General features: G+C 48.8%; 1 protein-coding gene across 2 annotated transcripts in view; it reads left to right on the forward strand.

Moving 5' to 3' along the window:
• Positions 1-5,246: 5,246 nt before the first annotated feature.
• Positions 5,247-13,296, forward strand: part of CABCOCO1 (ciliary associated calcium binding coiled-coil 1) — a 64,554-nt gene continuing 56,504 nt past the window's right edge. The window contains exons 1-2 of one of the 2 annotated variants that reach the window (XM_074959955.1): positions 5,247-5,328; positions 12,095-12,200. In XM_074959955.1, coding sequence (XP_074816056.1) covers positions 12,130-12,200 — 71 coding nt within the window. In that variant the 5' untranslated portion in view covers positions 5,247-5,328; positions 12,095-12,129. Of the gene's footprint in view, positions 5,329-12,090; positions 12,201-13,296 lie in introns of both variants that reach the window. The other variant, XM_074959954.1, reaches the window with a different exon arrangement.

Below are 13,296 nucleotides of genomic sequence, written 5' to 3' on the forward strand. Positions count from 1 at the left end.
GAGCAACAGAAGGAGGGGGGATGGATTGAGCTCAGGGAGGGGCCTCTGAGCAGAGGCGGGGCCTCAGGGAAGGGACGGGGCAGGGGTCAGGGCAAGGGTGTTCAGTTTTGTGCAGTTAGAAAGTTGGTAACCCTATGGTGCTGTGGGTGTGGTTCACACAGGGGATGAGTGGAGGTCATACTCCTGGGACGGGTGCTATGGGGGTGGGTGGGGGTCATACACGGGATGGGTGCTGTCATGCTCCCAGGATAAGTGCTTTTGGAGTGGGGGAGGGGGTCACAGAGAGGATGGGTGCTATGGGAGTGGGTGGGGATCACACAGAAGAGGGGTGCTATGGGGGTCGATGGAGGTCATACTCCCAGGATTGGTGCTGTGGGAGTGTGGGGGGGTGTCACACAGAGGATGGGTGCTATGGGAGTGGGGGGAGGGTCACACGGGATGGTTGCTGTGGGGGCAGGGGGGTCACCCGGGGATGGGTGCTTTGGGGCTGGGGGAGTCACCCAGGGGATGGGTGCAATGGGGAGGATCACACTCCTGGGATGGCTGCTATGGCGGTCACACAGGGGATGAGTGCTGCGGGGGGGGTGTCACACAGGGGATAGGTGCTGGGGGGGGTAGGGGGTCACACAGGGGATGGATACTGTGTGGGGCTTATATGGGATAGGTGTTATGGGGTGGGGGATGTCACAAGGGATGGGTGCTGTGGGAGTGGGGGTGTCACAGGGGATGGGTGTGGGAGCGGGGAGCTCACATAGGGGATGGATGTTATGGGAGCGGGGGGTGTCACACAGGGGATGGGTGCTGTGAGGGTGGGGTGTCACACACGGGATGGGTGCTGTGGGGATGAGGGTGTCACACAGGGGATGGGTGCTGTGAGGGTGGGGTGTCACACACGGGATGGGTGCTGTGGGGATGAGGGTGTCACACAGGGGATGGGTGCTGCATCGGTGGAGGTCACACAAGGGATGGGTGCTGTGGGGGGGTCATGAAGAGGATGTGTGCTGTGAGGGTGAGGAGGTCACACAGAGGATGGGTGCTGTAGGAGTGGGGGTGTCACACAGGGAATGGGTGTTATGGAGGTGAGGGGGTCACACAGGGGATGGGTGCTGAGGGGGTGGGGGCTCACACGGGATGGATGTTATGGGGGTCACACAGAGGATGGGTGCTGTGGGGGTGGGAAGTGTCACACAGGAGATGGGTGCTGTGGGGGTGGGGGATGTCACACGGGATGAGTGCTGTGGGGTGTCACACAAGGGATGTGTGCTGCGTGGGTGAGGGGGTCACACACAGGATGGATGCTGTGCGGGTAGGGGGCTCACACAGGGAGATAGACATGGGGTGTCACATTGGGGATAGGTGCTGTGCTCATGCGGGTGTCACACACGGGATGGGTGCTGTGGGGGGTTACGCAGGGCATGGGTGCTGCGGGGGTGGGGGGCTCACATGGGATGGGTGTTATGGGAGTCACACAGGGGATGGGTGCTATGGGGGGTCACAGAGGGGAAGGGTGCTGTGGGGGTAAGGAGGTCACACAGAAGATGGGTGCTGTGGGGCTGAGGGGGTCACACAAAGGATGGGTGCTGTGTGGGTGGGGGTGTCACACGGGATGGGTGTTATGGGGGCTCACACAGGAGATGGGTGCTGTGGGGTGTCACACAGGGGATGCCGTGTGGGTGGGGGTGTCATACAGGGGATGGGTGCTGTGGGAGTGAGGAGGTCACACAGAGGATGGGTGCTCTGGGAGTGGGGGGCTCACACGGGGTGGTTGTTATGGGGGGTCACACAGGGCATGGGTGCTGTGTGGGTGGGGGTGTCACACTGCAGATAGGTGCTGTGGTCGTGGGTGTGCGGGTGTCACACAGGGGATGGGTGCTGTGGGGGGGTCACGCAGGGGATGGGTGCTGTGGGGGTGATGGGGTCATACGGGATGGTGCTGTGGGGGTGGGGATGTCACAGGGGATGGGTGCTGTGGGGTGTCACACAGAGGTTGGGTACTGTGGGAGTGTGCATGTCACACAGGGGATGGGTGTTATGGGGGCTCACACAGGGGATGGGTGCTGTGCGGTGGGGGTCACGCAGAGGATGGGAACTGTGGGGGGGTCACGCAGGGGATGGGTGCTGTGGGGGTTGGGGGGGTCACGCAGGGGATGGGTGCTGTGGAGGTGGGGGTCAAGCAGAGGATGGGTGCTGTGGGGTTGGGGGGGTCACACAGGGGATGGGAGCTGTGGAGGTGGGGGTCATGCAGGCGATGGGAGCTCTGGTGGTGGAGGGGTCATGCAGTGGATGGGAGCTGTGGGGGGGGCCACGCAGGGGATGGGTGCTGTGTGGGTGGGAGTGTCACACAGGGGATGGGTGTTATGGGGGTGGGGGTGACACACTGGGGATATTTGCTGTGGGGGTGGGGGTGTCGCACAGAGGGTGGGTGTTATGGGGGTGGGGGTCACACAGGGGATGGGTGCTGTGGGGTTGTCACACAGAGGATGGCTGCTCTGGAGTGGTCACGCAGAGGATGGGTGTTGTGTGGGGTCACACAGAGGATGGGTGCTGTGGGGGTGGGGATGTCACACAGAGGATGGGAGTTGTGGGGGGTTCACGCAGAGGATGGGTGTTATGTTGGGTCACACGGGGACAGGTGCTGTGGGGGGTCACACAGAGGATGGGTGTTATGTGGGATCACACGGGATGGGTGCTGGGGGGTGGGTTCATGCAGAGGATGGGAGCTGTGGGGGGGTCACGCAGGGGATGGGTGCTGTGGGGTTGGGGGGTCACGCAGGGGATGGGTGCTGTGGAGGTGGGGGTCACGCAAGGGATGGGAGCTGTGGGGTTGGGGGGTCACACAGGGGATGGGAGCTGTGGAGGTGGGGGTCATGCAGGCGATGGGAGCTCTGGTGATGGTGGGGTCATGCAGTGGATGGGAGCTGTGGGGGGGTCACGCAGGGGATGGGTGCTGTGGCGGTGGGGGGGTCACGCAGAGGATGGGAGCTGTGGGGGAGTCACGCAGGGGATGGGTGCTGTGGAGGTTGGGGGGTCACGCAGGGGATGGGAGCTGTGGGGGAGTCACGCAGGGGATGGGTGCTGTGGAGGTTGGGGGGTCACGCAGGGGATGGGTGCTGTGGAGGTGGGGGTCACGCAGAGGATGGGAGCTGTGGGGGGGTCACGCAGGGGATGGGTGCTGTGGGGTTGGGGGGTCACACGGGATGGGAGCTGTGGAGGTGGGGGTCATGCAGGCGATGGGAGCTCTGGTGGTGGTGGGGTCATGCAGGGGATGGGAGCTGTGGGGGGGTCACGCAGGGGATGGGTGCTGTGGCGGTGGGGGGGTCACGCAGAGGATGGGAGCTGTGGGGGGGGTCACGCAGGGGATGGGTGCTGTGGGGGTTGGGGGGTCACGCAGGGGATGGGTGCTGTGGAGGTGGGGGTCACGCAGGGGATGGGAGCTGTGGGGGGTCACGCAGGGGATGGGTGCTGTGGGGGTTGGGGGGTCACGCAGGGGATGGGTGCTGTGGAGGTGGGGGTCACGCAGGGGATGGGAGCTGTGGGGGGGTCACGCAGGGGATGGGTGCTATGGCGGTGGGAGGGTCACGCAGAGGATGGGAGCTGTGGGGGGATCACGCAGGGGATGGGTGCTGTGACGATGGGGGGGTCACGCAGGGGATGGGAGCTGTGGGGGTCACGCTGGGGATAGGTGCTGTGGCGGTTGGGGGTTCATGCAGGGGATGGGTGCTGTGGAGGTGGGGGGGACGAGCAGAGGATGGGTGCTATGGGGTCACACAGAGGATGGGTGTTATGGGGGTCACACAGCAGATGGGTGCTGTGGGGGGTCACGCAGAGCATGGGTGCTTTGGGTGTGGGGGGGTCACGCAGAGGATGGCTGTTATGTGGGGTCACTTGGGATAGGTTCTGTGGGGGGTCACACAGAGAATGGGTGTTATGTGGGATCACACAGGGGATGGGTGCTGGGGGGTAGGGGTGTCACGGAGAGGATGGGAGCTGTGGGGGGTCACGCAGGGGATGGGTGCTGTAGGGGTTGGGGGGTCACGCAGGGGATGGGTGCTGTGGCGGTGGAGGTGTCACGCAGAGGATGGGTGCTGTGGAGGTGGGGGGGTCACACAGAGGATGGGTGCTGTGGCGGTGTGGGGGTCACGCAGGGGATGGAAGCTGTGGGGGGGGTTGCGCAGAGGATGGGTGCTATGGGGTCGCGCAGAGGATGGTTGTTATGGGGGGTCACACAGCGGATGGGTGTTATGGGGGGGTCACGCAGGGGATGGGTGCTGTGGCGGTGGGGGGGTCACGCAGGGGATGGGTGCTGAGGCGGGGGTCACGCAGGGGATGGGTGCTGTGGCGGTGGGGGGGTCACGCAAGGGATGGGTGCTGTGGGGGGGTCACGCAGGGGATGGGTGCTGTGGAGGTGGGGGTCACGCAGGGGATGGGTGCTGTGGGGGGGTCGCGCAGAGGATGGGAGCTGTGGCGGTGGAGGTGTCACACAGGGGATGGGTGCTGTGGGGGGGTCGCGCAGAGGATGGGAGCTGTGGCGGTGGAGGTGTCACGCAGGGGATGGGTGCTGTGGAGGTGGGGGTCACGCAGGGGATGGGAGCTGTGGGGGGGTCATGCAGGGGATGGGTGCTGTGGAGGTGGGGGTCACGCAGGGGATGGGAGCTGTGGGGGGGTCACGCAGGGGATGGGTGCTATGGCGGTGGGGGGATCACGCAGGGGATGGGAGCTGTGGCGGTGGAGGTGTCACGCAGGGGATGGGTGCTGTGGAGGTGGGGGTCACGCAGGGGATGGGAGCTGTGGAGGTGGGGGTCACGCAGGGGATGGGTGCTGTGGGGGGGTCACGCAGGGGATGCGTGCTATGGCGGTGGGGGGATCACGCAGGGGATGGGAGCTGTGGCGGTGGAGGTGTCACGCAGGGGATGGGTGCTGTGGAGGTGGGGGTCACGCAGGGGATGGGAGCTGTGGGGGGGTCATGCAGGGGATGGGTGCTGTGGCGGTGGGGGGTTCTCGCAGGGGATGGGTGCTGTGGTGGGGGGGGTCACGCAGAGGATGGGAGCTGTGGGGGAGTCACGCAGGGGATGGGTGCTGTGGGGGTTGGGGGGTCACGCAGGGGATGGGTGCTGTGGCGGTGGGGGGGGTCACGCAGGGGATGGGTGCTGTGGGGATCACAGAGGGGTGCTAGGGCGGATCGCGCTCCCGGGAAGCGCCCCGCGGGGCCGCTGCTGTCCCGGCCGCCTCCCCTGCGCTAACGTCGCCCCCGCCGCCTCCCAGGGCAACGCAGAGACGCGCGGCCCGCCCGGCATGGCGGCTAAGGCGAAGGGGCAGGAGACCAGGCAGGTACCGGCTCCGCTCCCCGCCCCTTAGCGAGTGTCCGCAGCCCCCAGCCCCCTCCGCCGGCCCCGGGGCCCCCGCTCGAGGGCGGCGCGTGGCGGGTCGAGGGCTGCCCCCGTTACCCCGCCTGGAGGCAGCGCCTGTGGGCCGGGGTGGGGGCGTCACGGCAGCCTCCCGCTCCCCGGCACCAGCTCCGCGGGGCTGACCCCCGCGCCGGCTCCCCGGGCGGGTTTGCCGCGGCAAGTCTGCCGAGGTGCAGAGATCCCCGCGCGCTGGGTGCCAGAGCTGGGGGCGGTCCCAGGCTTGGGTCTGACCCTGAATGTGCAAGGCCTTAGCCCCGCGTTCAGGGAGAAGGGAAGGGATGCAGCCAGGCCTTGCTAGCTCAGCTGCCTCCTGCCTGTGAGGAGCTTGCCCCAGGTGTGCTTTGCAGGAGGCAGGACTCTTGTTATGAGGTTGGCCAGCAGTGCTCACTCCTTTTGTTTAATAATCTGTTGGCAAGTCACATCCTGTTTATTTAAACCTTTGAGATGTTACTAGTTCTCCAGTTAGCTGTACAAAAGGGAAAAAGAAGAGTGTATGCATTAAAAATGTTGGTGAAAATGAAATGAAAGTTTTATGCATGGTATAGACTTGTAATATTTACAATAAAGAGAGTTTAAGAAGAACACACACACACATACACAAGGTGGGAAATTCCCATACCAAAAACTTTTCTAAAACCAGTTGAGGTTGCTAACTGACAACTCTTTTAATTTACCGATTGTCTCATTAAAAGCGAGGAAATGACTAGCTAATGTTATCAACGTTAAGGTTGTGCTGTGATAAAGTAACTTTACTTCATACTTAATATGAACTAATTATTTCTTCTGTGTGGACTGTAAAATTTATAATGTCCTTAACTATAGTTGCTTTTAAGTGCTTGTGAATTTGTAAATTATGTGATAGGTAAGTCTATTGTTGTTTCTCAGCACCTTTCATTGGTTTTTAAATGAAGTTTTTGTGATATATGTTTATTGTACTTGAAATATGCTGTGTCCTTTATAGACCCTTCTCAATATACAGATTTTTCTTGGTTTATTCATGCTGAGAGAGCATCTTAATTTTTAAAATTTCGTTGTTGGTCTGAGGGAAATGCATGCAGTTTTATTTTGTGACGTGAACAGTATGGGAACAAGATTAGATTTATCACAGATGATATTATATTTTTGTCTCCATGTAATCCCTTCATTGATTTATGTACCTAAAGCCTTCTAGGGAGTTTCACAAGTCCTCACAAGATTCCTCCTGAATGCTCTTTTTTTCTACACTAGATCTCGGATTTGGCTTATAGATGTGTGATTTCACAGGTAGACACACAACTCTCTATGGACTGCATTTCAGAGGAAGCTCAAGAGTACAAGTTATTCTTCTTTAGGTCGACATTTGCTTAAGTTCAAACTTTCTACCTCCAAATCCATGTATTTCAGATGGTATCATGAGATAGTGTTATTTTGCTAATTCTGTCCATTCTGGGGGCTTATTTCACCCCAAATGCCTTAATGTGCAGATTCCATGCCCTCTGTAGAGCATAGAAAATAAACCTGATCTTCATTTCAGTCAGAGGTGCTGGTTTCAGATGTTTAAATGCATAAATAAAGTTAAATTCCTCAAAATTGCGAAGTGGAGCAGACAGAAGATTTAGCCTATGGAAAGGTAAGTGCTGACAATACTTTATGACGTGTCAGCTTGACCTATTTCACTGACAGGTTTCAGAGTGGTAGCTGTGTTAGTCTGTATCAGCAGAAAGAAGGAGGAGTACTTGTGGCACCTTAGAAACTAACAACTTTATTTGAGCGTAAGCTTTCGTGGGCTAAAGCCCACTGCATCAGATATATTCAGTGGAAAATACAATAGGAAGATAGAGAGAGAGAGAACATTAAAAAATGGGGGTTGCCATACCAACTCTTAATAGCCCACCTTAATTGATTGGTCTTGTTATCAGCAGGAGAAAAAAAAAACTTTTGTAGTGATAATCAGGATGGCCCATTTCAAACAGTTGACAAGAAGGTGTGAGTAACAGTAGGGGGAAAATTTAGCATAAATTTGTTAGTCTCTAAGGTGCCACAAGTACTCCTTTTCTTTTCATGGGGAAATAGTTTTTAGTTAATGTAATGACGCATCCACTCCCAGTCTTTATTCAAGCCTAATGGACACAAATCAGACATCAAAGTATAACATTAAAAAACCAGTTGGAGAACACTTCAACCTCCTTGGACACTCAATTACAGACCTAAAGGTCGCAATTATTCAACAAAAAAACTTCAAAAACAGACTCCAGCGAGAAACAGTAGAACTGGAATTAATCTGCAAACTGGACACCATTAAATTAGGCTTGAATTTATAATGATACCTTGACATCTTTAGGCACTCAGACACTGGTGCTGGGTTGATATACAAAACTCTACGATTCTTTTTCTCTTTGATAGTGGGAATTTAAAAAGCCCGTGTTGAAGGAAATCCTCTTCTTCTGTAAAATGTATTACTAAATATTCTAGTGTTTTAGGAGAGATTTACATACTTTCCAAAATATTACTTTTATTTTATATTAGTATCTGTAAACAGGTTGGTCGGGAAAAAAGCAAAAAATTGGTACGATTCAATCAACTAAATTGTGGTTTAAAATATGTATACTATACAGAAGAAGGCAACTTGTAGAAAATATATTGTATTTGAAATATATCACAGAAGTATTTTCTTTTTCTACAACTTTATAACAATTCCTATAAAGAGTTCAGAGTAAATTTATTCATATAGTCTATTTTTTGTTAGGTTTTATAATCTTTTACTCACATTTCTTAGTTCATTTAATGTATTTTAAATTAAGTTTATAGTGTATACTATTGTCTCAAGAATTTGTTTGATTACGAACTTGGTGATGTCATGCATTCTGCATTAAATTACTTAAGTTTCAGGTTTTGGCTGAATCTAATGTTACTTGTTATGTGCGCTACATAATACAGGGTACATTGTGCTATTATTTTTACTCTTTTTATCATCTGCAGGACACAGTTTTGTTTTAGATTGATTAAACAGTCTTAATTGTTTGACCTTCTAAGAAACACGCAATTATATATTACTGTTTGCAGAAAACACAACATCTGAATCATAAATATCGCAACATACAATATAAACAGGGTCTTATTTCTTCATTTGGTATTTTTATTACTGAGATATCCTTCATTATTTTCAGAGCTGCAGATTGTCTAGTAATAGTAAAAGTTTAATTTCAGAACAAATATATGCTGATCCAAAATCTTCTTGAAATCTGAATTGTGGCATCTCAGAAAAATACAGTATTTTGTTATTAAAAGGACACAAGTGCTTCTGATATTTTCTGTTTTGTTGATTTCTACTTTTTATTGCTTTAAATATACACCAAACATACGAGAACAAACTTCCATTCCTTAGTTTATAGGCTTTGTCATTTGCATGTGACACATCTGTTTTTCTCTTTTGAATGGAATTGAAATTAACGTGGCTATTTTTGTTTTCTTCCTTATTTATATGACAGCAAGAGAAGTACAGTAGTTAAAAATAGTGGCTGTTGATTTTAATTTTCCAGTGTTGGAGTGGACAGTGGAGGCTCTCTTAAATTGTTATTTAAGAATTGTATCTTCATTGTTTCATGTAGACAGATTTTGGATTTAAAATATTTGAAAGTTAATTTAATAATGAAATGCCTTATAAGGTAGTAATAAGTGGGCTGCAACCTTTTATATGACAGTTGTTTGGCCTCCATTTTGTCCACAGTCATAGCCCCCGCCGTTCTGTGGCACTGTTTTGGAGGAGGTGCTCAGGTTTCTACACGCTTGAGTTACTTGATTTGATCTGAGGTATTTGATGGGTCTGTTTATTTATTAGTGTATTTTTTAAAAGATTTTCATGGGTGCCCAAACCATTAGATGAGTACTTTATATTGTAGTTTCATATACATGTGAATAAATAAATATCTTTGAGAGGTACAGAGACTCTTACATTCATTTTTCTCTGACTCTTTTGAGGGACATAGTTCAGTTTTCTTCCAGGATATCATATCAGCGGTAATTTTCACAGATGTGCCTCATGGATACACCAGTCTGTCGAAAGACCCTCTCTGGTATTACTGATAGTATACTTTTTTAAGCCACCATTAGCTTATTTGTTTTTCACTTAAGAGCTGGAGCTTTTCAATATCTGATGTTTAACCTTATGACTGTCCTGCAAACATTTTTCTTTGAAAAAAGAACAGGAGTACTTGTGGCACCTTAGAGACTAACAAATTTATTAGAGCATAAGCTTTCGTGAGCTACAGCTCACTTCATTGGATGCGTAGAATGGAACATATAGTAAGATAGATAGATATATAGATATATACACACAGATAAGTTGGAAGTTACCTTACAAACTGTGAGAGGCTAATTAGTTAAGATGAGCTATTATCAGCAGGAGAAAAAAAAACTTTTGTAGTGGTAATCAAGATGTCCCATTTAGACAGTTGACAAGAGGGTGGAGCATCATCAGAGATTTACAACCTATCCTGAAAAATGATCCCTCACTCTCACAGATCTTGGGAGACAGACCAGTCCTCACTTACAGACAGCCCCCCAACCTGAAGCAAATATTCACCAGCAACCACATACCACACAAAAAAACACTAACTCAGGAACCTATCCTTGCAACAAAGCCTGATGCCAACTCTGTCCACATATTTATTCAAGTGACACCATCATAGGACCTAATCCCATTAGCCACGCCATCAGGGGCTCATTCACCTGCACATTTACCGATGTGATATATGCCATCATGTGCCAGCAATGCCCCTCTGCCATGTACATTGGAAGCAGCGCAGGCCGAGGGACGTACTGGCCGCCACTTCCAGCAGCTCCCATTGGCCTGGAGCAGCGAACCGCGGCCACTGGGAGCCGTGATCGGCCAAACCTGCAGACGCAGCCGGTAAACAAACTGGCCTGGCCCGTGAGGGGCTTTCTGTGCACAAGCAGCGGAACAAGTTTGGGAATCACTTGTATAACATTACTAACATAGGAGTAGTTTTTTCATAATAAATGCTTTATTACCATTACTTGTGTCAGAGGGAAGTTTTTATTTTCCTCATTACTTTCATGCTGTTGAACTGTCTTGAAACATTGTACTTTAGGTCAATATTGTTACCGCTGGAGACAGTATATAATGAAAAGCTAAGAAGAGTGAATATTATCAACTATAGTACATATGAAAATAGACTAATGCTTAACCAGCAAATATTAGTGTGTCCAGTAGATCTTTGGTACTCATTGCTTCTTGCAGTCCTGTTTTTTGCAGCCATAATCAGCTGCCCAGTTATGCCATCTCCAAGGTTGTGGAAGTCATGCTACAACTCTGCAGCAGCAGAAGGGGTACTCTTCAGTGTGTCTTTCTCTGGCTATGGGTAGAATTAGCAGAGCACCAGTCCAAAATTGTACTCCCACCTTACCAGTACTCATACTGCCTTGAAGTGTGAATGTCAGTGATGCTGAAGCTGAGCCAACTTTGGAGGCCCTCTTCCATTTCTTTGTGTGTGTAGCTGAGCACAAACCTTATTCCAGGAGCTTAATCCCGCCGCATTCAAGTAAATGAAAAAATCCTTATAGACTTCAGTGGTATTGAATCCTATGAGTATAAAAATGTGTACAATTCATGATGTCTTAGTGCTACTAGCACTTTCTTTTGCTTCGGTACAGAAATATCCCAAAACTATTAGTAGATAAATATTCATTTTGCACAACAATTCCATTTTAAAACTTTGTAATGATATAGCTTCCATTTTATAGTGCTTTGAATCCTCACAGCAAGGTTGAATCACTGTTAGTGAAATGGTGCTGAACACAGTTTGACCTTGTCTAAGCTTGTGTATGAACTGTGTTCATCACAAATTCATCTGCACCAATTGCTGCCATTCATTATCAGCAACAGGACATTTTAGTAGTGTAGACTAGCCAATAGATAAGTGTCAGACACTGACAGTGATTTCATAACTTTTCTTGCCATCTTGTTTCATTACTTAACTAAACTAATAACAAATTTTTATTTGCCTACTGATTGACTTTCTAAATTTTCCCACTGAAGTCAACTATATAATCCAGTCAAGTATTTCCATTGATTTTAGAAGACCATTGCATTGTTAATTCATGTTCAGTTTATCATCCACTATCAACCACATATCCTGCTTTGTAATATTTCTGAATGAGTATTTCTTATACGCACCACAGGGGAATAATTATTCTCAGCAATATGAGTATGCATTTTCTTCGGAAAAGTAGTTACATAATTTAGATCACAGTATACATTTTCTATTTTTTTTGTTAGACTATTAGAAAATCATCTATTTATTTTTAATTGCACAGAATTAAATTGTCAAAAATGGGTTTAGTGGTTAACACGCCACTGAGATGAATAGGGAAAAGTCAAGCATTTGTTTTTCTCGGTACAGAGAAAACAGAATGGTAGAGCAGTTTCTGTCTTTTAAAAGTAAAAGTTCCCCTTTAGTTTAAGGTGGGTGAACAAGTTATTTTTCATGTATCCACCTAACTTCACCTCCCTAAACATCCCTAAACACTGTTGCTGTCTTGTGTTGCTGGCAGAAAATTTCTCCTGCATTTCTATTTTGGTGTTGGATGAATTATCTTTGTATGAACGTTCTGTAAAGTTCTTTGAGAAAAAAAGTGTTATGTAAATTAGATGATTTTTTAAATACAATCTACTGTTTTTGTATAGGAAGAAGGCCAAGAACAAGATACTGTAGGTAGAGAGATTATGGCATGGACGTTTCTTTCTCTTCCCCAAATTAGTGCTTTGTCAGAACAAAATGTAGAAGGGGTTCAAAAGTAAGTAACAGTAATATATAACGGATATAGATAATGCTGGTGCTTGTGTCTTGGTAAAAGAGAACTTGTGTGATTTATCAGTTGACTATTTTTGTTGAAGATATCAGGAGTGATAACTTTGATATTGATCATTTAGTGTGATCTTGCCTTCATAAAAGACTTACGTTAAATCAAATTCTGGAGGTGGTGGAAAGTAGTGAACTTGCCACTACCTTGATCTTTCACTATGATACTAATTCATGACTTTATTGAAATAAAAAATCTCATTTGCAAAAGAAATGAATAACACTAGTACTCTGTGCAAGACAATTATTTTAATATAGCTGGTTAAATTAACTCCACCAGCACTGCAATATTGATTTATATATGTGGCAAATGGCATTTTTTGAAGACTTGTATGCTAAGTGAATGATGATTTAATCCAATTTTTGGGACACTTGTGGACAATGGCAGTAATGGGGTAAATAAGAAAATAATGTTGGTCTCAGAATGTACTCTTCTCCTATATTCTCTCCATCTTTTTATTTTTCTTTCTCCTTTGCTCACTTTCTTTGTATGGATATTGCAAGATGATATGGTTTTGGATATTTGATGTTTTTAAATATATACAGGTGTGATTTGTTTCGAAAGTGCTCAGTGAGTTGGGCTAACTGCTTCCATTGTAGATAATGGTAAAGCTCCTATTGACTTCAATGTGAGTAGAGTAGGGCAAAATTGAGCACTTTAAACTGCCTCCTCCTGTGTCTTAGACCTCATTTTTAGGTTTCAGATTAATGTCTAAAGCTGAAAAAATAGAGGAGTTTGGATATAATAAAAACTGACCCTTAGGAAAGTGGCAAAAAGCTTCATATGAAGATATCTACGTTCTTAAGGATTTAGGAGTCAAACTTTAGGCAGCCACAACTGAATGTGTTGGTGTTAAATTTCAGGGGTGACATTTTCAAAAGTGCCTGTGTGACTGAGGCGCTCACGTCCCATTGAAAGTCACCTAGTAGTAAGTTCTTAGCAAGGTAAAGTCAATGGAACTTATGCTCTAACGTTACTTAGGTACTTTTGAAAATTCTGCCGTTGGTGGATAAATACAAATGTTTTAGGT

Source organism: Natator depressus, chromosome 7, assembly GCF_965152275.1.
Source record: "Natator depressus isolate rNatDep1 chromosome 7, rNatDep2.hap1, whole genome shotgun sequence".
NCBI classification, from domain to species: domain Eukaryota; kingdom Metazoa; phylum Chordata; order Testudines; family Cheloniidae; genus Natator; species Natator depressus.